Source organism: Heptranchias perlo, chromosome 8 (genome assembly GCF_035084215.1).
Source record: "Heptranchias perlo isolate sHepPer1 chromosome 8, sHepPer1.hap1, whole genome shotgun sequence".
In the NCBI taxonomy this organism is placed as follows: Eukaryota; Metazoa; Chordata; class Chondrichthyes; order Hexanchiformes; family Hexanchidae; genus Heptranchias; species Heptranchias perlo.
In genome coordinates, this window is record NC_090332.1 from 20249028 (window position 1) to 20276084 (window position 27057).

Here is a 27057-nt window from a genome sequence, read left to right on the forward strand (position 1 = left end):
GGTAGTGGATGGGGTGCCAATCAAGTGGGCTGCTTTGTCCTGGATGGTGTCGAGCTTCTTGAGTGTTGTTGGAGCTGCACTCATCCAGGCAAGTGGAGAGTATTCCATCACACACCTGACTTGTGCCTTTAGAGGGTGGAAAGGCTTTGGGGAGTCAGGAGGTGAGTCACTCGCCGCAGAATACCCAGCCTCTGACCTGCTCTCGTAGCCACAGTATTTATATGACTGGTCCAGTTAAGTTTCTGGTCAATGGTGACCCCCCAGGATGTTGATGGTGGGGATTCGGCGATGGTAATGCCACTGAATGTCAAAGGGGGGTGGTTAGACTCTCTCGTTGGAGATGGTCATTGCTTGGCACTTGTCTGGCGCGAATGTTATTTGCCACTTATTAGACCAAGCCTAAATGTTGTCCAGGTCTTGCTGCATGCGGGCTCGGACTGCTTCATTATTTGAGGGGTTGCGAATGGAGCTAAACATTGCACAATCACCACCGAACATCCCCATTTCTGACCTTATGATGGAGGGAAGGTCATTGCTGAAGCAGCTGAAGATGGTTGGGCCTAGGACACTGCCCTGAGGAACTCCTGCAGCAATGTCCTGGGGCTGAGATGATTGGTCTCCAACAACCACTACCATCTTCCTTTGTACTGGGTATGACTCCAGCCACTGGAGAGTTTTCCCCCTGATTCCCATTGACTTCAATTTTACTAGGGCTCCTTGGTGCCACACTCGGTCAAATGCTGCCTTGATGTCAAGGGCAGTCACTCTCACCTCACCTCTGGAATTCAGCTCTTTTGTCCATGTTTGGACCAAGGCTGTAATGAGGTCTGGAGCCGAGTGGTCCTGGCGGAACCCAAACTGAGCATCGGTCAGCAGGTTATTGGTGAGTAAGTGCCGCTTAAAAGCACTGTCGACGACACCTTCCATCACTTTGTTGATGATTGATAATTGTAAACAATTTTACAACACCAAGTTATAGTCCAGCAATTTTATTTTAAATTCACAAGCTTTCGGAGGCTTCCCCCTTAGTCAGGTGAACGATGTGAAATGAAATCCTCGAAATGAAATCGCATTTATAATTCACAGAACAATGCTTGGTGAGTACAGACAGTTTTTTCAACTGCCCGTTGCCAAGGCAATCAGTGTGCAGACAGACAGGTGTTACCTGCCAGGTCTCACAGAATATACAAATCACCAAAAAAAAAAACAACAAACAAAAAAAAACAGAGATAGAGAGGTAGAAACATAGAAAAGACAGCAACTGACCCGTTATATTAAAAACAGATAACATTTGTTCGCTGGTGGGGTAACGTGTAGCGTGACATGAACCCAAGATCCCGGTTGAGGCCGTCCTCATGGGTGCGGAACTTGGCTATCAATTTCTGCTCGACGATTTTGCGTTGTCGTGTGTCTCGAAGGCCGCCTTGGAGAACGCTTACCCGAAGGTCGGTGGATGAATGTCCATGACTGCTGAAGTGTTCCCCGACTGGGAGGGAACCCTCCTGTTTGGCGATTGTTGCGCGGTGTCCGTTCATCCGTTGTCGCAGCGTCTGCATGGTCTCGCCAATGTACCATGCTCTGGGGCATCCTTTCCTGCAACGTATGAGGTAGACAACGTTGGCCGAGTCACAGGAGTATGAACCATGCACCTGGTGGGTGGTGTCCTCTCGTGTGATGGTGGTATCTGTGTCGATGATCTGGCATGTCTTGCAGAGGTTACCGTGGCAGGGTTGTGTGGTGTCGTGGACGCTGTTCTCTTGAAAGCTAGGTAATTTGCTGCGAACGATGGTCTGTTTGAGGTTGGGTGGCTGTTTAAAGGCGAGTATGGCCATCCCCACACCTCCACTACTCCACTGTCACGTTACCCCACCAGCGAACAAATGTTATCTGTTTTTAATATAACGGGTCAGTTGCTGTCTTTTCTATGTTTCTACCTCTCTATCTCTGTTTTTTTTTTTTGGTGATTTGTATATTCTGTGAGACCTGGCAGGTAACACCTGTCTGTCTGCACACTGATTGCCTTGGCAACGGGCAGTTGAAAAAACTGTCTGTACTCACCAAGCATTGTTCTGTGAATTATAAATGCGATTTCATTTCGAGGATTTCATTTCACATCGTTCACCTGACGAAGGGGGAAGCCTCCGAAAGCTTGTGAATTTAAAATAAAATTGCTGGACTATAACTTGGTGTTGTAAAATTGTTTACAATTGTCAACCCCAGTCCATCACCGGCATCTCCACTTGATGATTGATGGGGCAGTAATTGGCCGGATTGGATTTGTCCTGCTTTTTGTGGACAGGACATACCTGGGCAATTTTCCACATTGTCAGGTAGATGCCAGTGTTGTAGCTGCACTGGAACAGCTTGGCTAGAGGCGCAGCTAGTTCTGGAGCACAAGTCTTCAGCACTACAGCCGGGATGTTGTCGGGGCCCATAGCCTTTGCTGTATCGAGTGCACTCAGCCCTTTCTTGACATCACGTGGAGTAAATCGAATTGGCTGAAGACTGGCTTCTGTGATGGTGGGGATATCGGGAGGAGGCCAAGATGGATCGTCCACTCTTGATACACATGTTGTTCTCCTTACTGGGATTTAGAGAGTCACAAGATTCACAGCTACTAAATAAATAAACAGTTTCAAACACATGAAACAACAGTTTGGGGAATTTTGTGTTCATGATAGTGTTGGAGAATGGAACTGTTCCATTTTGGGCATCCAGTGCTCACATCAAGCATTCCTCGATCAGGTCTAGCAAGGTTGGATACAGAGTTAAGTTTTATCCCAACAATGTGTCTAGCCTCATCCTCAGAAAAGCAGCCCCAATAAATCAATGGCCCAGAATTTGCTGCCAAAATAACAGCGAGTTTAATGGCGCTCGTTGTTATTATTGTGTAAATCGTCCAGCAACTTGTGGCAAGGAAGAAATACCCCATGAATTGCAAGCTGCCACAAGTTGCTGGAAGATCTGCGCCGCTCTGCCATTAGCCTTACTTTTCCTTTCTGTCTCTTTTAATCCAATCTTTCTTTCTGTACCTGTTCTGACTCTAATTCACCCTATTTCCTTCTCAGTCATTTCTCTGTTTCTTTCTTAATCCTTAAATATAATTGGTTAAGGAGACAGACTGTTGGTCCAGTCATTCACCAGGGTTCCAGATGCCCCATTGCCCTTGCCCGTTATCAGCTCGCACTTCCAGCAACATACAGGGCAAAAAATTTTCGAACTGAAGGATGAGGGAAAAATGCCCTGTTCCAGCAAATTCTGGGCCAATGTGATTTAATCAGAAAGATGCCGTTCAGCCCATTGCGAATGTTCCACCTCTCTGAAAATTCTATCCTCTTGGTCCCATTCCCCATGTCCTATCCCCATATTCAAGTAATTATTTTCTTTTTCAAATGTTTATTCACTTCCTTTTTAAAAGCTATTATTATGGATTCTGCTTCTACCACTATTCTTGGTGGGGTATTCCAAGTCCTAACAATCCTCTGTATAAAAAGATTCCGAGCCTCTCCCTTTGATGTTTTGGTGGTTTCCATGAATTTATGCCCTTTAGTTACCAACTTAATAACTAGTGGAAATAGTTTTTCTTTATTTATTGTATGAAAATCATTCATAATTTTGAAACCCTCTTTCAGCTCTTCTCTTAACCTTCTCTATTCTCATAATTAAAGCCTCCCATCACTGGTATTACCTTAGTGAATCTCTTCTGCACCAATCCATGACCTTGACATCCTTCCAAAAGTAGAATATTTAAAACTGGACACAAATATTCTAACAGCAATCTAACCATTGATTTGCTGTTAAACTAGTTAAAACAAAAGAGGGATGCACTAGGATAAAGCTCTACAGTGACCCGTTCCTCAAATTGAACTTATTGTTAAATGATAAATTAACTCCACCAATAAAATTAATAGTTGCTCTTACGTATGGTTGGACTCCTGATTACAGAGTATATTTTTTTTTACAAATTAAAATGGACCATCACTGATTAATTTTTTAGGGATGCTGCAGGCCTACTGCACGGTGCTGGCTGAGATTAGCAAACTCAGTACAAGCCAGTGATCACCTCTAGTCTGAAGGGTCAGTATCACACCAAATTGTCCACTCAGTGAACCATCGGGGGAACTCACTACTGAAGTATTTAATCAGGAGATATATTTTATTGGCAAATGCACATCTGGACAAAGAGAATGGCTGTGTACATTTCTCATACCTTTCAGACACTTGAAGTTACTTTTGTTTTTTTAAAAAAACACACATGTAGAACTGTATGACTCTCAATGTGCATATATTGTGTAATCTGTAATATAGCACATATTCTACTGAACCATGACCTGGGAGACCAAGCGAATTTCTTTGCATTACAAAGTCTTGGTATAACATTTGTGGGCTTGTACTATACTGTATATTGTACTAACTATAAAATCAAACAAACAATTAGCTTTAGGAAAATGTACTGATTCTGTTCAAGTTCCCTTTCTGACACCTTTGGCTAATTCCAATACATCCGCTATATATTTATATTGCACATTTTTTCACCCACTGTCAATACCTTGCATATTTACATATTTCAGGCTTTAAAATCAACTTTTAGTTTCTGGCTGCAATTTCTTTGATTTTTTTTCACTTCCAATTTTCTGAACATTTTTTCCCCTCCTCTCCTGAAAGCACCGATCCATACTGGGGTGCCCCAACATGCACAAACTTTCTAGCAGGAGTAAAGAGACAGCAATCTGGAGAAGGTGGTTGTTGTATCATACACAATTAAACTAATTTGACAGAAAGCAACAAAGAGTTTGTACAGAGTCAGTACATATTTCATCACAAAAGAAACAGATTTGTGGCAGCAAGCAAATCTTGGGGAAAAAAGCTCTCCTTGCAAACAGGTTTCTCCTGATGGCACAGTTGAAAAGTGCAGGAAAATTTGTGATTTAAGAGAAAAAGAGTAGAATTTCTATTCTCAGTTATCAGTATAGCTTACCATCGACTCGCTGATTAGAAGGAGTAGGAGGGCTTCTTCAACAATGTCCCGTGGGCAGAAGAGACTGAAACAACAAAACAGATACTGTACTGAACTAGGTCAAGTTCATATTGCTTGATTTTCTTTCATCGCCAGAACAAGGCCAGTAACTAAGTATGTATGATTCATCTGTGATCAAATGCGTCCTTTGAAAATGCTATAAACACATAATTCTGTGCCTTGCAACGAGCATGCTGTGAAGCACCTTTACATTTGGTCTCTGTTTCTTTGCTAAACAATTGGTAATGATTAGAAGATACAGGCACTCTCCCAAAGGTTCAGTGCATAAATGCACCATGTGGTGTAGTACTGATCTGTTCAGGGGAAACAAGGGGCACAAAAGATCAGGGGAGAAAGATAGAGCAAGTAATAGTACAGTATAAGGTGGGATCGGATTAAGAGAGAGTATAAGAAAGTTTAAGACTGGTTTGCAGTGCATGTGTGTAAACGCACGAAGCATGGTAAACAAGGTTGGTGAGCTGCAGGCGCAAATAGCCACATGGGAATACGATGTGGTGGCGATAACGGAGACCTGGCTCAAAAAAGGGCAGGATTGGGTACTAAATATTCCAGGATACAAGGTGTTCAGGAAAGATAGGGAAGGAAAGAAAGGAGGTGGGGGGGTGGGTAGGTGGCAGTATTGATTAAGGAGAACATTGCAGTACTGGAGAGAGAGCATGTCCTGGAGGGGTCAAGGACAGAATCTATTTGATTTTAGAGTTAAGAAATAAAAGAGGTGCCATTACACTACTGGGTGTATTCTATAGGCCATCAACTAGTGGGAAGGATATATAGAGGAGCAAATTTGCAGGGAAATTAGAGAGAGGTGCAAACGCTATAGAGTAGTGATAACTGGAGACTTCAAATATCCTAATATAGACTAGGATAACAATAATTATATAAGGGGCACAGAGGGGGAGGAATTTTTGAAATGTGTTCAGGAGAACTTTCTTAACCAGTACGTTTCCAGCCGAACAAGGAAGGAGGCATTGCTGGACTTGGTTCTGGGGAATGAGATGGGCCAAATGGAGCAAGTGTCAGTGGGGGAGCTTTTAGGGAGCAGCAATCATAGTATCATAAGGTTTAGAATAGCTATGGAAAAGGACACGGACCACTCTAAAGTAAAAATACTCAATTGGATGAGGGCCAATTTTAATGGGATGAGAACAGATCTGGCCCAGGTAAATTGGAATCAAAGACTGGCAGGCAAAACTGTAATTGAACAGTGGGTGTCCTTTAAGGAGGAAATGGTTCAGTTACAGTCTAGGTACATTCCCATGAGGCAGAAAGGTAGGGCAACCAAAGCCAGAGCTCCCTGGATGACAAAAGAGATAGCGAATAAGCTGAAACGGGAAAAAGGGGCGTATGACAGATGTCAGGTTGATAACACATGTGAGAACCAGGCAGAATATAGAAAGTTCAGAGGGAAAAAGGAAATAAGAGGGGCAAAGAGAGAGTATCAGAATAAACTGGCGGCCAACATAAAAGGGAATCCAAAAGTCTTCTATAGGCATGTAAACAGTAAACGGGTAGTAAGAGGAGTGGTGGGGCCGATTAGGGACCATAAAAGGAGATCTATTCATGGAGGCAGAGGGGATGGCTGAGGTATTAAATGAGTACTTTGCATCTGTCTTTACTAAGGAAGAAGATGCTGCCAGAGTCTCAGTAAAGGAAGATATAGTTGAGATACAGGATGGGCTAAAAATTGATAAAGAAGAGGTACTTAAAAGGCTAGCTGTACATAAAGTAGATAAGTCACCCGATCCGGATGGGATGCATCCTAGGTTGCTGTGGGAAGTAAGGGTGGAAATTGCGGATGTACTGGTCATAATCTTCCAAACATCCGTAGATACGGGGGTGGTGCCAGAGGACTGGAGAATTGCAAATGTTACACCCTTGTTCAAAAAAGGGTATAAGGTTAAACCCAGCAACTACAGACCAGTCAGTTTAACCTCAGTGGTGGGAAAACTTTTAGAAATGATAATCCGGGACAGAATTAAGTCACTTGGACGAGGGTGAATTGATTAGAAAAAGCCAGCATGGATTTGTCAAAGGCAAATCGTGTTTAACTAACCAGATAAAGTTTTTTGATGAGGTAACAGAGAGGGTAGATGAGGGTAATGCAGTTGATGTGGTGTATATGGACTTTCAAAACACGTTTGAAAAAGTGCCGCAGAGTAGGCTTAACATCAAGATTGCAGCCCAAGGAATAAAGGGGGCAGTAGCAACATGGATACAGAATTGGCTAAAATGACAGGAAACAGAGTAGTGGTGAACGGTTGTTTTTGAGACTGGAGGGAGGTGTACAGTGGTGTTACCCAGGGGTCAGTGCTGGGACCACCGCTTTTCTTGATATATATTAATGACTTGGACTTGGGTGTACAGGGCATAATTTCAAAATTTGCAGATGACACAAAACTTGGAAGGGTAGTAAACAGTGAGGAGGATAGTGATAGACTTCAAGAGGATATAGACAGGCTGGTGGAATGGGCAGACACGTGGCAGATGAAATTTAATGCATAAAAATGCAAAGTGATACATTTCGATAGGAAGAATGAAGAGAGGCAATATAAACTAGAGGGCATAACTCTAAAAGGAGTACTGGAACAGAGAGATCTGGGGGTATATGTGCACAAATCGTTGAAGTTGGCAGAGCAGGTTGAGAATGTGGTTAAAAAAGGCTACGGAATCCTGGGCTTTATATATAGAGTACAAAAGTATGGAAATCATGATGAACCTTTATAAAACACTGGTTCGGCCACAGTTGGAATATTTTGTCCAGTTCTGGGCACCACACTTCAGGAAAGATGTGAAGGCATTAGAGAGGGTGCGAAAGAGAATGATTCCAGGGATGAGGGACTTTAGTTACGTGGATAGACTGGAGAAGCTGGGATTGTTCTCCTTGGAACAGAGACGGTTGCGAGGAGATTTGATAGAGGTATTCAAAATCGTGAAGGGTCTAGACAGTAGATAGAAAGAAACTGTTCCCATTGGCGGAAGGGTCAAGGACCAGAGGACATAGATTTAAGGTGATTGGCAAAAGAACCAAAGGTGACACAAGGAAAAACTTGTTTTACACAGCGAGTGGTTAGGATCTGGAATGCACTGCCCGAGGGGGTGGTGGAGGCAGATTCAATCATGGCTTTCAAAAGGTAACTGGATAAGTACTTGAAAGGAAAAAAATTGCAGGGCCAGGGGTAAAAGGGCAGGGGAGTGGGACTAGCTGGATTGCTCATGCATAGAGTCAGCATGGATTGCTGTAACCTTTCTATGATTCTATGTACAGACCAAGATGGTGCCAGGTTTGTTTGTTGGTCTGTGCTGAGTTGGCTGATCTCAACCACAGCAAGGGGAGGGGTGCTGTGCTACGTCTCAGTGCCCTTCAGCTGAGGAGGGACCAAAAACCATGGGGTTCCTGCTCCTGTTCTCGACACAGTAATAACTGCCGGAAACTGCAGGTGCGTGCATATCAGGTGAGAACAGGATCAGGCTCAACTGCCATATCCCTCTATTGTCAAACAGCTTGCTGTTATTCACAGTCTAGGCTCAAACATGAAGAATGACCATTTAAATGAGATGCCAGAGGGCAACAAGGGTTCATGGAACTGCTCCCCGGATAAGTGTGGGCATCTTTAGGAAAGGAGGAGATAGCAGTCAGTGGATGAAACATTAGTTGATTTTCTTTATTTTTTACCGAGGCCAATTGTAGGACACCGTAGCAAACCCCCATCCCTCTCACCTTCCAAAATTGCACCCCCTGCTGAGGTGCACTAACTCTGTACAGACCAGGGACTGAACCTGGAACTTTCTACTCTACATGGCTCAAACACACTGAGTGGCACATTTACTCACTGAGGAAAATGTGAATGTCTCATTCCTTTTTTCCTGAAAAGTTCTTTAAGGACTGGGATCTCTTGGGCCCCCACCCCCTTGCCCAACTGTGTTTATTCCTTCCCATGGGGGTCTCTACAGATTGTCTAGTCAAAGCTATCCTCATGAGGTTACCATTTGGTATTTGATACACTAAGCTATGAAATTAAATTGTAAAACAGACTACAATTTTTGTTTAAGAAAATTGTTTATTTTTTGAATTTTTACAAAATAACCAGAATACAATAACAGAGAACACTGCACTATAAAACGTAAGACCAGAGAGTGGTTGGAATGTGGAACTAGCTATCACAAGGAGTAGCTGAGGCAACTAGCATAGATATATTTAAGGGGAAAATAGATAAACCCATGAGGAAGAAAGGAATAGAAGGATATGCTGATAGGGTTAGATGGAGTAGGGAGGGAGGAGGCTTCTGTGGAGCATAAACACCGGCATGGACCTGTTGGGCTGAATGGCCTGTTTCTGTGCTGTACAGTACATTCTATATAATTCTATGTAAAGAAATGAAAATGAAACATGAATGAAAATAAATAGTATACATTAAACTCAGACACAAATAGATGAGAAAGACTCCACTGAACCTAGAGATAAGGTTCAGCCTAAACAATCAAAAAACAAATCGACAAAGAGTCAAATTAATCCAGCTGGGTCAAATCAAGACGAGGAGTTAGACAAGTGTAACTCCTACAAAGATCAGAATGATTACAGACCATTAAACCAAGAATAGCTAAAAGTAATATCCAGATGGAAGTTTAGACTAGAGAATTAAAATGGCTTCCTTCTAATTCCAAAAGCCCAAGTTGCCGGTAATCACAGAGTTTCATGGCGTTCTTTGTTAGGTACTAAAATGGTAGCTGTTAATTCAGCTCATTTTTAAAGAGTTCCATCAACACTAATGCCTTCAAAAAACCTGACTTTTCTCCCCTCCCACCCCCCGGAGGTGTTGACTCCTGCTGGGTAAATGGCCATCCTACAGCACCTCACCTAAATGACCTATCTTCACCTGAGATAGGACAATCAGTTTTGTGAGGCAACTGGACCAAGCAGATTCTTCTTGGGTGACATCAGCTAATACTCCACTATCTGGGGAACAAAACTGTGATCTTCTGTTCTGTTATTACTTTGTGCTTTACCCGATAGGGGAGTTAACATAAATCATAGATAACTGCAGTTTCAAAATGGTTAACTGCCCTTAACATTCTTTACTTCAAAGTAATTTCTATTTGAAAAGTGAATGGTGATAAGAACTTCATTCCTGACTTCACTTGCTGAAACATGTTGTATAAATAGAACGGAGTATGGAAATATTGTTTTGAGGGGAAAAAACTCAAAAATTCAGATAACAACTGCTCCACAGATTTACATTTAACGCTTTGATTGTTATGGTGCAGAATCTTTACATTTTCAAAAATAACTGGGTTTGGGTCTTAATTTGTGTCAAGAAAAACATCACTCACAGTGATCTAATGTTGCTTCTCTAGCCACATTGTCTATTTTTCCTTAACTGCACAAACTTGTTTCCATTCCATAGAGAACTGGAACGGAATTTTTGATTTAAGGGAAAACTCTAGCAATTTCAGTGCACTTTGTCAGATTGGCCTCCACTGATGACCAACATTAGTCTCTATTACAGTCTCCTTTGACCAACCTCCGGTACTTACACAAATGACCTTTCTTCACGGGAGCTTAGAGAATGAGTGTTGGTAGGTTGTTGGAATGAATTAATTCTGCCCTGGCTGAGATCAGCTAGGTCTGCAAAGACTAGGTATTGAGCCTGGGATCAATACCTAGTCCTTTGTTATTCCTTTGAGCTACTTCTCGATTACTGTGAAAGTGCCACTCATTGACCAAAATCACACCTTCCATCATAGTGAGAGTGCCACTCATGAGCAATATTACATGTTCCAATACAATTGGATTACCCTCCCCTTCATCCCATTCCAGCAGGACTTCCACCTCATTATAGCAAGATGTGAAAAAAAAATGAAATAGCAAAACTATTTGTTTGCAGCATGTTTAGTAATTTGCTAACAGAAATGAGCTGAGCTGCTGTGTGTATTTATTCTGTATATACATGTGCATAAGGGAGACAAGAGTTTGGTTTTGTGATACTGATGCAGCTTTTTTTTTGTATGTGGGTGTGTTTTGTGGGAGGATATAAAGGGAAAATGACTTCTATTTGACCTAAGCCTTTGCTAATGAAATCACCATAACATTCTTTGTCGAAGGGAATGACAAGCACTTTCTGTCTAAAAGTATTGCTTCATATAATTAGCAAGTGAATTTAAAACGTTATGCACAAATAAAATCACATACGTGTCCCCTTGGTAGAGCTGAGGACCTGTGGTTAGCGTGTAGCTGACACTTAAAAAAGGTCCGCTTTCCTCATTATCGAGCAGATCAGGAGGTGGGTCTGAAAATGGATTCCAGTAACTGTCCTCACACAGACTATGAAGAAGCACCTCGGCCAGTTGCTTGGCTATTGTCTAAGGGAGAAAACAAGACATTTGTTTAAAATATAAACACAGCACCCTTCAACATAAATCAACTAAAAACTCCCCAATAAAAGCAGTCAATACTGCATTGATAATTGCTTTACAGGAGGACTGGATGAACGTGTGGAACACTTTGTTTTCTATGCTGCTGAGACCATTAAAATGTCATCTGTAAAAAGGAACCAGCCAATCTTAAATAATAGAGCTGCAGAGTTTCACTCAACTATTTTGTGGGTCAGGGAAAAATTCTGCAGAACTTGATTCAGGACTGTAAACAGTATGAACAGGGTCCACGATAAAGCAGATGGTACCTGGTCAATGGAAGAAGTAGCCTGATAGGCACAATGGTGTTTTCTCATTCCATGATTTTTTTATGCTCTTACATAAATTATGAAGTATTAGCATTGTCCAAATAATCTCAGCTTCAAAGTATAATGAAAGCTTTTAAGTTCAGAGCTTGTTCACTCGTAGCACTCTCACCTCCAACTTAGAAGGTTGCAGTTCAAGCCCCACTCCAGAGACTTGATCACATAATCTAGGCTGCAGTACTGAAAGAGTGCTACGCTGTCTTTTGGATAAGACATTAAACGGGGTCCATCTGCTCTTTCATGTGGGTGCAAAAGATCCTATGGCACCATCCAAAGAAGAGCAAGCAACATTTATCCCTCAACCAACATCGCTGAAAAAGATGATCTGGTCATTTATCGCATTGCTGTTTGTGGGAGTTGCCGTGTGCAAATTGACTGCCACGTGTCTCTACATTACAACACTTCAAAAGTACTTTGAAGGGCTTTAGGACATCCTGAGGTTGTGAAAGGCAGTACAGAAATGCAAATTCTTTCTTTCAAAAAAGTACAAACACCGTGGAATGGGATAGCTTTTTGTAAGTAATCAGCAAAATCATGGACTCTTCCCAATTTAATATTATGAAGAGTTTCCCCAATAGCTGAGCTGGCTAAGTACAATACTAGTGTGGGACTGAACCATACAGACCAGGAAGGTTTTACATACGTGCCAAACCAGAAAATTCGCAAAAGTTGACCAGCAACTTCAAAAAAGCTGACACAACCACCAAAATTCTGGAAATTCAAGAACAGCCCTAATTATAAGCCTATGACATGTGAAAACAAGTAGATTTACAGGCTTTGCAACTTAAGCTGCAAGTCTATCCAACATTCCTTCACTGGTATTGGTGAAAACAAAATATAAGCACATGAAAACCTGAAAGGGAAATCCAAAAGTTGCAGGTATAATTTGGAGGTGCATTTCAAAGGCATCCGAGGATATGTTCCCCTGGAATATTTTGCCCTTTTATTTTAAAAAGTAATGTTCTGTATAATTTGAAGCACATTTATACTTAATAATTGATTCCTTTACATTTTTTTAATCTTAAAAAAAAAAGGAAAAACATAAAAGCATTTGGATTTACCAAAGACTAACTAGATCATCACTTTCCCAAAAGTTACCTTGACAACCACACTCTCACATCCAACTTCCCTGCCCTAGATCATAGACACATACTCCATCCAACTTCCCATCCTTTCACAGAAACTCTCTTGTCCTCCTCCAACCCAGTTCAAGTTGGTACTCTTCCTCCACTCCCCTCCACTGAAGCTGGGACTATTCTTCCCCATCCCCATTTAAGCTGGCACTCTTCTTTTGCCCACCCCCCACAGCCTCATTCAAAATGGCAATCTTCTTTCCTCTAGTTCAAACTGGCACTATTCCACTTCTCGGTTCATGCTGGCACTCCTTCTCCCCTCCCTCCACATAATCCTGGCACTCTCCTTTCCCACTCCCTCTCAGTTAATGCTATCATTCTCCTACCTCTCCTAACAACAACTTCAATGTCATCCATTTGTTCCCCTTCATCACTGTCTGAGTCCTGCATACTATACGCGGGAACTCTGTTCTTGTGAGGATTCCCACCTACAGTATGCAGTGGCCAGGATCCCTTCCATTAGCAACAGGACTCGAGGAGCAGTACTGAGGAGAGAGAAGCTGGTCTGCTAAGAGTCTGCTAAGTTCAACACTCCCCATCTGTGCCAAGTTCTGTGATCTCACATGAAGTGGTGCATAGGGTACGATAAATTGGCTTCCATATCCCTAGGCTTGCTGGGGGAGGGAAGCTATAGCTTTCATTCCTGATCACTATCCAGTGACTCCTTCTAGAAAGTGGACGTGTAGACATTGGACGAGGAGAGGATCAGGCTTTGCTGTGATGTTCTTCCAATCTCCAAAGTCAAGTAATCCCACAGACAAATGGTCTAAACTTAAAATTGAAAAATAGCCACTTAGGTGAACTACCAGAGGGTAGCTAGCACTCATGGGGTCATGGGTCATACCCTAGCACTTTCAGAAGAGAAAAGTGGTAAAAAAAAATATTTTTTTAAATCAAATTATTCTAATAAAATTATCAAATAACCACTGGTAATCCAAGAAGGGAAAATTGAATTTTCTCCCTGGAAAATAAATCGAGCAAAATTTCAAGCCTGTCTAGATTGAAAATAAAAATCTAAAAGTTAGTAACAGAAAATAAATGATTAAGAATAAAAGCAGTTAAAGAACAGCTTACTAACACCACCTACTGGAGTGAGAGAGTATGTACTCCAAACAATGACTCATCAGCACAAATAAAACCCTTTACATTTGTTTTACACTGAATTTAAATTTCAATTCTTATTCCTGGCTACTTTATGATTTCCTTTAAAAAGAAATTTTAAAAAGGCAGGAAGAGTAAAATATAAATTCTAAATGAATTCAGTGTCACAGCTACACATATATTAACAATTATTCACTGAACATATTCAGAGGAGTACAGAGAACTGTGGATATGTTGAGCCAAACTGACAACACCAACGCCTCTCTGGCAGTATGTAAATTTAGCCCCACTTTACTATTACATCACTAACATCCAATCAAAAAATGGCTGCACGAACTCAAATTTCAACCTCGAACATGTCACTCTTTAAACATTGAATGATTGTACTGAATCCACTGTAACTAAGCCTTAGAAATTGAAAACCATGTAAATAGCATGAAGCTATTTGTGCTGTAAATGAGAACAAGGCCATGTGAAATGCCAATGAAATTAACGAGCAAGGTCTGTATACCCATGCGAAGCTCTTCAGGCTGATACTTGATTGCTAGGATACCCGTCACCTCTTGGCAGTTGCAGCTGCCTCATCAACTTGCATCACTTCAACTTGCAGTTAATACAAGTTTTTATAAACATTATTGGAGAACTATCATAACTCGTGTTCTTGCAGGATAAATGATTCTGTACTTCAGAAAGTATATAATCGGAGACATCAGCTAAGTTTTAACCAGTATTGAAATATTGAGGGCTGGAGAAATGATCTATTTATTGGAAAATGATGTGCATCCCAAGAGTGCATTTAGAATATGATATAATTAAGAGACTCATCTTGTAACCCAAACGATTCAACTGATATTTATTTTATAATATACCTTTGAACTAATTTGGTTTTGGCCAATTTTCCCCCTGCCCTCCTGTCCTGATTCTTCGCCAGGGAATTCCACAAGTGCCGATTATCCTCGCCAAGCAACCATTCTTTAGATGGTGAGTGTTGGCAGGCTTTTTGACTGCAGGGGATATCATTCCCAAGTCCAACCTTTGTCCCAGCCAGACATCCACACCTGAGCACCTGTAGCAGGGGTCACTGGATGGGAATCCAGATCAGGGGCTCTGGTCAGTTTTCCACTACCTAACCCAGAACTGCTCAGGAAAACTATGTAAGGAATCTTACAACACCAGGTTATAGTCCAACAATTTTATTTTAAAATCACAAGCTTTCGGAGAGTGAGTGAATGAGAGGTTCTCAAATCGCATATCTTATATTAGGCTGGGACACCATCACACCAATCAAAGGTGTCATTGGTGTTCAGACAGGTTAGCCATGGAAAACAGTAGGTCCCAGTATACTGAATACACAATGGGTCAAATTACACAGACAGAGAGAAAGAGACCCGAAAGGCAGAGAGAGAGAGAGAGAGAGAATTTCCAGTTGTATTAAAAACAGATAACTTTTTTTTCCTGCTGGTGGGGTTACGTGTAGCGTGATAATGTGATGGTGTCACAGCCTAATATAAGATATGCGATTTGAGAACCTCTCATTCACTCACTCACCTGACGAAGGAGATAATCTCCAAAAGCTTGTGATTTTAAAATAAAATTGTTGGACTATAACCTGGTGTTGTAAGATTCCTTACATTTGTCCACCCCAGTCCATCACCGACATCTCCACATCAGGAAAACTATAGCACCCCTGCTGCCACCACCCTGGCTGAGATCCCAGGGATTGAACCTGGGATCTCTCTGGTCTGTTTGGCTTAGCAACTCACTGGATAAACTCACTGGGACAGTAGGGGAGGCAAACTAAAAATTTGCAAAGAAGTAGTTCACCATCAGTACCTTCCACTTCTGGCTGAGATAGGCAGTGTAAAACCCTAGCTTGATCCATACTGCTCAATCCAGAGCTAACCTTTCTTCCACACATCTATACCATTACCATGACCACTCTCCTCCACCTCCACAAATTGCCTGTGTCATCCTTACCCCGCACCCCCCCCGCACTGTCATCAAAGCCCTAGTCCAAGTCTTCATCACCATGAAGCGTGATTATTCCAACACTCTCCGAGCCAGCCTCCCCGCCTTGACTTTCTGTAAGTTTCAATTCACATGAAACATCTCAGCCTACATCCCCTACTTGCATAAAATTCCTCATTCCCATCAATCCAATTCCATTGGCTACCCGTGTCTGAGAAATCGATTTCATAATTCTTCAAATCCGTCCATGACATCATCCAGCCTACCTTAGTGATCGCCTCCTCTCTTACATCTCTGAATGTTTCCCCCGTTCCTTCAACACCAGAATCCTCATTGTCCCCCACTCCTCCTGTTGGTGGTCACTCGTTCAGCCAATACATTCGTGCCTTCTGAAACTCCCTTCCTCATTTTCAAAACCATTCTCTTTAACCATTTTTTGGTCCCCCTTCCATTTCACCTTCAACTTGGCATTCACTGCCCCCTTCCCATATATGAGGAGTTCTATAGAAATGCAAGTAGTTGTTTTTTTTAAAAAAAAGTTACAAAGACTTACAATTAACATTAAGATATTTTCCATCTCTGCTGATTTATTTTTCCATATTTTTGTTTTAAATAAATCACTCCTTATGGCTGGAGAAAGGAGGGGGGACTAATGACAGCCCGCATCCTAATTTCATCCAGCCTGCAGTGCAACGTCTCAGAGAAATTATTCCTCCATCTCATGGGCATAGCCGGACATACGACATGGGGCTACAGGCTGCAGGGTGCATCATCGATTCTATGCCGAGCAGTGCGTGCCACATAAATTAATTGACGCATTAGTGACAAATGGAACATCGTGAGAGGAGCTGGGGGTGATGTACATTGTCCAATGATGGCAAGTTGCTGTGGAGAGTTGAGGTGTGGAAGTGCACAGACTTGGTTTTTGCTTTTCAAATGGAAGAATGTGCTCAATACCATCAGCTGCCTCAGAAATAAAAAAAATGTTAACAAATGTCTCAATACTGTGTTCTCTCAGCCGTACCATTCTGAAATTCTGTGTGGCTCTCGTTTCCATAGCTCTTAACGTTTCCCGAATTCGTTTTACTCCCTTGACTATGTTCCTGTGAGAAAGAAACACAAGAGATGTTTTGCTGTGCTGACTCTGAAGCATTGTTTTCCTACATTACAGCAGTAATTACACTTCATTGGCTGTGAAGCACTTTGGGAAGTTTTGACATTGTGAAAGGTGCTATATAAATGCAAGTCCTTTGTTTACTTCCACGGCTTTCAACAATCAGCAAAAGTTAGCAAAAGATGGGTGCTAAATAGGGCCTTCCAGCGCCCGTTGTTGCGGCGTTACGCGGCCTCCCGAACATCCAAGATGGCGCATGGATGCGCCCATGTGATGTGCGCCGGACACCATCTTGGTAAAGGGTTTAGCGCATGCATAAATAACGAACGCTCGCAGCATGTAAAGTAAGGAGAAAATGCAAACAGTGCGCAACGCTGATTTAAAATGACAGACACCATTTTGGGACTTAGTGCGTTGAGTGGAGGACCGTCTGAACATGTCTTAGAGTGCCTGGAGGACCCCCACCAGGGCTATTTAAAGGGACCATGCAGAATTTACAGGTTAGTTGCTGGATTATTGCTTCTGGCCGCTGTTGCATTTGTACCTGTTTTTGGAGGTCTCCTATACTTGAATACTAGGACGAGGGGACATAGCCTAACATTTAGAGCCAGGACATGCAGGAGTGAAGTTAGGAAACGCTTCTACACACAAAGGGCGGGAGAAGTTTGGAACGCTGTTCTGCAGACGGCAGTTGATGCTAGCTCACTTGTGAATGTTAAATCTGAGATTGATAGATTTGTGAACCAAGGGTATTAAGGGATATGGGGCTAAGGCAGGTATATGGAGTTAGGTCACAGGTCAGCCATGATCTCATTGAACAGCAGAACAGGCTCCAGGGGCTAAATGCCATTGCCACTTGCTGCCTCCTGTTATACGCCACCTTCTCCTGCAAGAAAGCAGGACATATGCCTGGGTGATGTGCCTGTCATGGTTGAATAGCTACCAGTTTGTGTAGCCTGTGAGTTGTGGGTGGGCAGCTTGCAACAGTGGTAATGTGTAAGGGTGAGAGGAGGCATCTGACTAGCAGTGTTGAGTACTGGTGGAAAGAGTTTGTTGGTATGTGGGTGATGGGGGTGTAAAGCATGGAGCAGTATATGCGGCTAGTGGTGCAATTGGTAGGTGATGCCACTTGACAGTTGACTTCACTCACCTTGACCACTCGTGTCAAAGCATTGAACTTCTTCCTGCACTGCATCCATGTTCATGGTGCTATGCGCCTGGGCATTGACTGTGTCACCTGCTGCCTCCCACTGCCTTTTGGGCACATGTCTGGAGGTCCTCTTCTCTGTGGATATAGGATGACCCTCCTTCTGTCCACCACTTGCATCAAGGCCTCTAGTGCATCAGCAGAGAACCTTGGTGCACGCACTCTCGCAAGCCTGGTACAAACTCAGATTGGTGAGGTCTGGCATGCAGATCGGAGGATGTGGGATTTAGTAGTGCGCAACCTTTGTTTAATGTTTTAACATAACTCATCAGTTTGTAAAGATAGGGACGGGACCTGCACCTGTGTTTTATATGTGCGATGTCTGATCTCTGTTCAGACTCCGTGCAGACAGCAGACCGTTGTTTTTAAGCAAACAACAGGTACTGGCTACCTTTAAGAAAATTTTGGCAGGCTGTCAGAGAGAAGGCTTGGATTTTTTGCATGCACAAGGTAAATTCTGTGTCTCGTGCTACCTGTGAAGGGTCAACCGGGTGCAGGTTAATCACGCAATGCGATGCCTGCACCCGTTTTTGGGGGTTAACCAATTTAACCCCCGATATATTTTCATGTCCAGTGAGGTGAACACATGCTGTCAGATATTACTTTATGAATGCTGAATATATTCATATGAAATTCTTGTTTCATTAGAGGTGCTAACCTATTTAAAATAAATTCAACTCCTTGCGTTACTGGGTGACCTACATGGTGAAGAAGTTTTCTTATTACGCAAGTATCTACACAAACAGGAAAATGCTATTAGGCACAAGAAGGCAATCCCTGACCTATCTCTTCATTCTCACTCTCTTCAGAAACTGGTCTAAGTGTCTCTTGAAACCGTCAATACTGATGTACAGCAGATGCCACTTGCAGCATTTGAGTGATCATTTACTGATGGTTTGTTTAACCAGGTGATTAAGTAAGCTTAGGTGATGCCATATTCAATCATTCCCCCACCCAAAAAACTATTTAGGACACTAATATAAAAGCACAAAGTCACGTTAACCCACTTTATTACTGGCAATAAATTTCCAGTGTAAACATTAGATATCCGCTACCAAGTCACCCTCAGAATTTACCAATTGACTAACCATTTCAACACGCTTCATTATAGGTATTGTTCACGACAAGTAACAGCAGATTTGAAATGGATACATCTCCGGCAATCCGTAAGGTCTGTGTATATTTAATTATTTTAACTGTATCCATGTGATTTATACCAATTAATGTTAATTGTATTCAGGTGGTGCGTATCAATTGGGGACTCTCTTGTATCCTTTTTTCTGAGAGCTTATCAAAGGTGTGGAGGTTGTGATGTAGATTTCTGCAAATAAAGGCTTGGAAGCAACTGAAAGCCAGGAACTAGTATTCTATCCTTCACCACCGGGCTATCCAATTTAGAACAAATTACACGTTAATACTTTTATCTATCCCCTTGGATTCCATGGCACACTGTAAACAATTCCTTACGCAGGTAATCTATTCACAGCTCTAGAAAACACTAGGAGGTAGGCCAGAAAAGGTGGCCAGTTGATTTGTTCATTGGCTCTATCCAATTAAAATACTGCTTTCTCAATTTTTGTTATGTGTAGGCATGCACTAATAACATTTTTGATATCTCAATGAATTCTTTTCAAACTGTTGGAAAAATTATTTCCTATTTGTCCTGCTGCAATCTCACCTACAATGGTTCTGTTAGTTTTACTTCTCCAAACTTGAAGATATTTGACAGAATGATTAAGCTGCAGTCTAAATGCTTTAATGTAAAAGAAACTAAAAACAAAATCTCCCAATATTTGCATGCCATGTATAAAATCAATCATAAATGGGCTACATGCTAAAAGCATGCGAGACAATCTGTCAATTGCTTTTGAATTTTGTTAGCTGGATGTTTGAATCAACCACTAAGAGGACTGTAAAGGGCAACCACATTATCTTGTCTTTTCATATTCAACACTTCTTTCTCTCCTGAAGGTGGTGATTTATGCTGCAGTACAATTCCAAGAGCACTAACAATCCTCCAGTTTGTTGCCCAAATGGCCAGTCTTCTGTCTGAACCATGACAGGGAGTATAGCAGGCTTCTCTGCCTTGGGTGCTTCATATCAGAGCCTGACCCTATCCTCTCCTGACATCCACTTTCCAGTAAGGGCATTAGGATTGAGAACTCTGGCTAATTTTGTCCCTTTTTGGCCAAGAGACACTGATACCAATTGCAAATTCCCTACTGCCATCCAGCAGACATCAGCTAATTCTTCAGAAGCCAGTGCTCAGACTCAAAAACTTCCAAGTTTGTGAGGGTCAATTTCACATCAGGCAATGTTATCAGCAAACTGAATTCCCTTCCTTCCAATTGCATGCATGTCAAGAAGTCAAAATGTGTCAAATTATGCTTCAACATTCTGTGTAGCCTGCATGTTGGAAGCATCATTATTTATTTCTTTGCCCATATACACCTAATTTAAATAAACCCCCAGCATTAAAAGAAAAATAATGTGATATGCTCTTGTAAATGTTCTCACTTCACTAAATGTTGTACAATCCATGCTGTATTAAATAATGCATGTAAGTGGTGAAGATTTAAATGTTGCAATGCATTTGCAGTTGACACATGGGTCAATAGCATCGAAGAAGTTGGACAGCAGAATGAAGTTGCAATCTTCTTTCCTGTTTCTTTGCTAATGCTGCTAAACAAGAATCCAATTTCACTGCAGTGTCATAACTGGAAAGTTTATAACAATGTAACATACAGAATGTTGACCTGTAATCACCCAACAGTTATAATCTCATCTGAAGGCACAGCAGAAAGGACTTTCCCCACCAGACTACCACAGCAATTTTTTCCCACTTGTTTTCCTTGCTTCCACCGGGTTTTAGCTCCAATAACTTAGATTTTAGGGCTGTTTTCACTGAAGCAGAGTAGGTTGAGGTGACCTGATAAAGATCTTCAAGATGTTGAAGGTTATGATAATCTAAACAGTAATGGATCCTGTCCACTGATTAGTGAGATGGTCATGGTGGTCATTAGTGAGATGGTCATTATTCATCTGACGAAGGAGATAATCTCCGAAAGCTTGTGATTTTAAAATAAATTTGTTGGACTATAACCTGGTGTTGTAAGATTCCTTACATTAGTGAGATGGTAACATAGAATCATAGAATGGTTACAGCACAGAAGGAGGCCATTCGGCCCATCGAGCCTGCGCCGGCTCTCTGCAAGAGCAATCCAGCTAGTCCCACTCCCCCGCTCTTTCCCCGTAGCACTGCAAATTTTTCTCCTTCAGGTACCTATCTAATTTTTTTTTTTCGAAAGGCACAATTGACACTGCTTCCTCCACCCTTTCAGGCAATGCATTCCAGATCCTAACCACTTGCTGCATAAAAAAGATTTTCCTCATGTCGCCTTTGGTTCTGTTGCCAATGAAACATGAGAGCCCAAACTTAAGATAATCAGAAAAAGAATTAAAGGGAAAGTTAAAATGCGCACAGGTTAATCAGGCCTATATCCCACCATCCCATGACATTGAATGTTGTATTCCCATGTGTGTGAAGTCTTTAAATTTTCTACAGGTTAAAGTGCATTTTTTTAAAAATTGTACAAATCATGGTTCCCCTGGAACGGATTGCACCACAAGATGATAATAACGGTCTGAGGTGACTCATGTTAAAACCAAATGGAAGACAACTGACAATTTACTGGGTTGCTTACCTTTTTTTCAAATAAGTCACATAAGCACTTTGCAATGCAGCTTCAAGAAAGTAGGTGAGATCCATCTCCTGAACAGGTACATTCCCCTTGGTAACTCTAGACTGAGTGTTGATCATGGCCTTTAGGAAGCAAATGAGAAACAAAACAAGCAGTTAAGATAAATGGAAGAAAACGGTCTGTCATCCATTGCATCCAGCTTTGCACTGAACTCTGCCATCACATAAAACAGCATTTTAAAACCAGGCAGGTAATATTTTCCAGCAGCTGTTGTCTCAAGAGTTCCGTCACTGGCTATGTGATGGACATCTGCTTTCAGCATGGTTGGAGGACATTTGCTTGTAACATGTCAACATGATGGTCTAGACATCCAAGTCCAATAGAGCGTACCAGACTTATTCATCATCAACTGCTTAATCCAGGTCCTCTCACGAGGGGATATGGCAAAGAGACATGTCCAGCTGAAGCTGAATCATCCTCAAGGACACAGCGATGGGTTTGTATTAGCCACAATTTTCCTAGCTTTCCCTTCCTGCAACCATATCCCTCATTTGGGAATAAATTAATCTCACAGATGGGATGAAGAAAGCTACTCGTGGTATAAGTTCACTTAGCTATCGATGGAGGGAGAGGAGAGTGGCTGTGCATGATGTTTTTCAAAAACAGAATGGTATTCTATAAATTTAGAAATTCAATGCCAGAGAGCACAATATAGGGCAGTGACTTAAGCTACTGCTGCACTAAAATGTCACCACTTTCATTTCCTAGCAGGAAGAAAAAATAAATCCATTGCTCAGCTGTGCAACCTCTTACCTCATCCTCATGAGCAAACTTCTTTTTTATGTATCTTTCAAAAACAGAAACCCAAGTCCTGGGTGACACAGTGAGTTAGCTCACTCCCTTTTTGCTTCCGGGTATTGGATGAACAGACAAAGTAAAGGTAGAGAAACGAGAGGGGAAATCAACTTCGGCTGCTCTTTTCGGCTGCTTCAACATAGGATTAGCAGATGTTTATAGTCAGGATGTTTAATCTTTTCAATTAAAAAATATTAGTTATGTGCAGGTTTTCGAAAGGGGAGGGAAAGAGAAAGAATGACAGAAACGAAGAGAACATAAATTTACAAAATGAGGCGAAGAGTGTGAAATAAATAATAAATAGAAAGCTCTCCGTCAGCATAAGTAATGCAGCAATCCTTTAACTTCAACCTCTGCATTACTCAGGCCAATCTCAGTGGAAACGAGCTTTAAAATCCAGACCGAGATAAACATATTTTTGAAATGTGCTCTTGTAAACCAACCTATTTCATTTAAAAATAGCTGAAGCAAATGTTTACCTCACACTACCATCTTTTGTCTAAAACAGGAAAGCAGTACTTTGGCACACTGATTAGTATTAGAAGTCCCCCATAAGCCGTTCCATTGATTCAAATGAACATTAAAAAACTCATGTCACTATTCAAAGAAGAACAAAGTGTTCTCCCAATGTCTTAGGCAACACCTTTTCCTCAACCAGAAAACAGTTTCATTGGGCATTCTCATTGCTGTTTGTTCTCACACTGCTGTTGTAGAGTTGTGTTGGCAACTGCCATAACCAGTCAGTGAACTTCAAATATAATTAGTGTGCACTACCTTGAGACATTTTAACATGAGATTATTATAAAATGTTATGAAATTATTTAATCTAAGAGCACCTCTCCATTCTTAGTTCATTTTTAAAACTTTCAGATCTCCACCTTGAGTGCCCTGATGGCTCAGTGGACAAAAATACTGCATGGTACTGAGGCGTGCAGACCAGAGAGTTCTTGGGTTTGCCCCCAGTCTGTGCCGAGTTAGCTGAACTCAGCTAGGGAGACAGTAGAAAGAAGAGAACAGCAAAAAATAACACATCAGTTGATCCCGTTCTTGATTGCTATCCAGCGATCCCATTGAAAAATGCACAACTGTAAACGTCAGTGAAGGCAGGATCTGGTTGGCTACAATTACGCTCCTCCCTCCTCCCAACGATCATAAAACCTGCAGCTCTCTGACCAGGCTCACACACCAGTAGCCACTTGAACCTGGTAGTAGAGGGCTGCCGGTCTCCAAGGAGCTGTACCCCAGGAATATTCATCACCATCAAGAGAGGAGGAGGAGGAGGAGGAGGAGGAGGAGGAGGCGGCAGAGAGAAAAAGGTCCTCTTCCTGCTCCACATCCAAAAGTGAGGAGGCAGGTAAAGCATTTGTGCTGGAGTGACAAAGGCAGAGTTCCACAGCACTGATGGAGACTGATAGTGGGCTACTTGGATTTTTCTGTGACTCTTTCTTCATCCTCTATTCAGTATTAGCTGATCTCAGCATGTAAAACACAGTTCAGGTGCAAGTCAGCTGCAATACTCGGCCTTCAATAGCCTATTTCATGTAGGATACAAGAGAGAGGAGACTTTCAGCTCATCAGTCTGGACTGAATTCAAACCCAGGTCCCAAAGGACAAAGAAAATGTGCAAACCAAATGCACCATCCAATCACTACCATATCTCTTGTTTTTCTCCCCCTCATTCCCCCCCCCCCCCCCCACCCCCCTTATTTTTCATTTGAGGCTAAACGTGAAGTTGAAAGCATTTTCCTTACCAGCTCTCCTTCTTGTAAATAGACTAGAGCAATATCACCGGCTTTCTCAAAACAGGACAATATCTCTTCCTCTCGCTCAAACAGACGAACCCGTGAGGTAACAGATGAAGCCTGACGCTCGAGAGACAAGCCTGAGAAATGAAAATGCTATTAATAGATTACACTGATTGAAAATTTCACATCTTTTTCTGAACGGGACTCATTAAGAAAAAAATGAGGCAGGAACTCAAAAGTAAGTATTTACATAAAGTGTAGGTTCCATTATCTAGTGCTAGTACTAAGCTATAAACCACGAGAAAGCTTAGGAATAAATTCAGGAAAACAGATTCCTAAAAGTGCAGATGACATTGTAAAGTATGACGGTGAAGCTTGAGTAATTTCCATTAGTCTGCTCAACCGGAGATTAGCTAAATATCTCATAATTTACTACTAAACACTTACTAATTCTAAACAGTCACTTCTTAGTTAAAATTATCTTCTCAACCTTCCCCTACAAAAACTAAAAATAACAGAGTTGCCACTACTTATCACTATACAATGACCTGTTGGAAAGTGCAAGTATGTAGATGTCGAACAAGGGTGCCATCAGGGAATACCCCCCATGTCTGAATAGTCTGCTGATGTTACCTAGACTTACACATGAAGAATGGCTTCTTGGGCAAGGTATGGGAGGACACCTGGTACCCATGGAATCGTAACTCAGGAGGAGTCAGGACCCTCCAGAGAGAAGGGAAGAAAATTGGAAAGACAAAAAAAAATGTCCTTCCTTACTATTGCTAAAGGGTTTTTTAAATAAAAAATGAAAATTTTCTGATAGCATTTGAGTTTGGAAGCATTGTTGTGACAAAGGTGATTACCAATTTTACAACATAGGCCTGAAGATATGGGATCATAAGTTCTTTCTCCATGAATCCCCTCCCCAACCACCATTACTTTGCAGGAAATGCCACTATCTGGTACTGCAGTATTACTCCAAATAATTTTTGGGACATTACAATAAGAACACAGGATTTTATTTCCGAACCACATTATATTACACTATTATAAAAATCTGTTTATTGAAAACAAACCTTTTATTTTAATATGTATATAGTAAATGTATCCGTTCAGTTTGGTGCTGGCATCTTCAGATTGTGAAAGGATGAATGATAAACTGACAGCATTGTAACTGGGACCTATTTATTATTTTTTTTTAAATCGCAGTCTATTACATCGAAACTACAGCACAGAAACAGGCCATTCAGCCCAACTGGTCCATGCCGGCATTTATGCTCCACATGAGCCTCCTCCCTCCCTACTTCATCTAACCCTATCAGGATACCCTTCTATTCCTTTCTCCCTCATGTGTTCATTTAGCTTCCCCTTAAATGCATCTATATTATTTGCCTCAACTACTCATTGTGATAGCGAGTTCCACATTCTTACCACTCTCTGGATAAAGAAGTTTCTCCTGAACTCCCTATTGGATTTATTAGTGACTATTTTATATTTATGACCGCTAGCTTTGGACTCCCCCACAAATGGAAACATTTTCTCCACGTCTACCCTATCATCTTAAAGACCTCTATCAGGTCACCCCTCAGTCTTCTCTTTTCTAGAGAAAAGAGTCCCAGCCTGTTCAGCCTTGCTGAAAGGGATATCCTCACAGTTCTGATATCATCTTTGTGAATCTTTTTTGCACCCTCTCCAATGCCTCTATATCTTTTTTACAATATGGAGACCAGAGCTGTACAATATACTCCAAGTGTGGTCCAACCAAGATTCTATACAAGTTTAAAAGTAATAAAATCAGGACCTGCGCAGTCTTAAAAAAAAATTGGAACCTCAGCCCCACCCCACTGAATTATTTTTTCAACCGTCCTCCCCATGTGGTATTCTTCCAACACTCTTCCACTCCACTAGTGTGCCTAGTTCAACTGCATTGCGTCTTTGTTGGCAGGCCATTCCACACAGACAGTAAAGACAAGCCTGCTTCTGTTCTAATATCCATACAAATCCATAATTTTAAACATACATGGAATATATGTATCTATCTACAGCCAATGGAATCTAGTTTTGCTAATTACCATTGTAGTGATCATACACTATATGAATCAAATGTTTCCAAAACCATTTGCCTCAGCGTGTTTGTCTTTGCTTATAATGATTCGTGTATGTTATGTTGTAAGGATCAGATTAGAGCGATTTTCGACGTTTCAATGAATTGAACAGTTCATGGGAATGGGAATGCCAATTAGAGCTAATTAGATCTGCATTGAGCTACTTTAGCAATAAAACCAGACACTTTGTGTGTAGTCTCTTTTTTCCCCACCAGGACACTTTGCACCATAAATTAAAATACCTGGCAGAACTCACTCGGTGCTTCCATTGCAAAGCAAGGTGCAGATTTTTCAGGGCATTGAGACAGTACCAAAGACTGTCCAAGAGGTCTGGCTAAACACTTTTTGTAAAGTGG

The 27057-nt window shown here is 41.6% G+C and overlaps 1 protein-coding gene across 3 annotated transcripts in view; it reads right to left on the bottom strand.

Annotated features, from left to right (window-relative positions):
• Nucleotides 1-27057, bottom strand: part of LOC137324463 (tetratricopeptide repeat protein 7A-like) — a 249376-nt gene that overhangs the window by 183502 nt on the left and 38817 nt on the right. For all 3 annotated transcript variants that reach the window (XM_067988771.1, XM_067988768.1, XM_067988767.1), the window contains exons 4-8: nt 24603-24733; nt 22000-22118; nt 16999-17077; nt 11226-11395; nt 4979-5042 (exon numbers count right to left, since the gene is read on the bottom strand). In XM_067988771.1, the coding sequence (XP_067844872.1) occupies nt 4979-5042; nt 11226-11395; nt 16999-17077; nt 22000-22118; nt 24603-24733 (563 nt within the window). The remainder of the gene's footprint in view (nt 1-4978; nt 5043-11225; nt 11396-16998; nt 17078-21999; nt 22119-24602; nt 24734-27057) is intronic.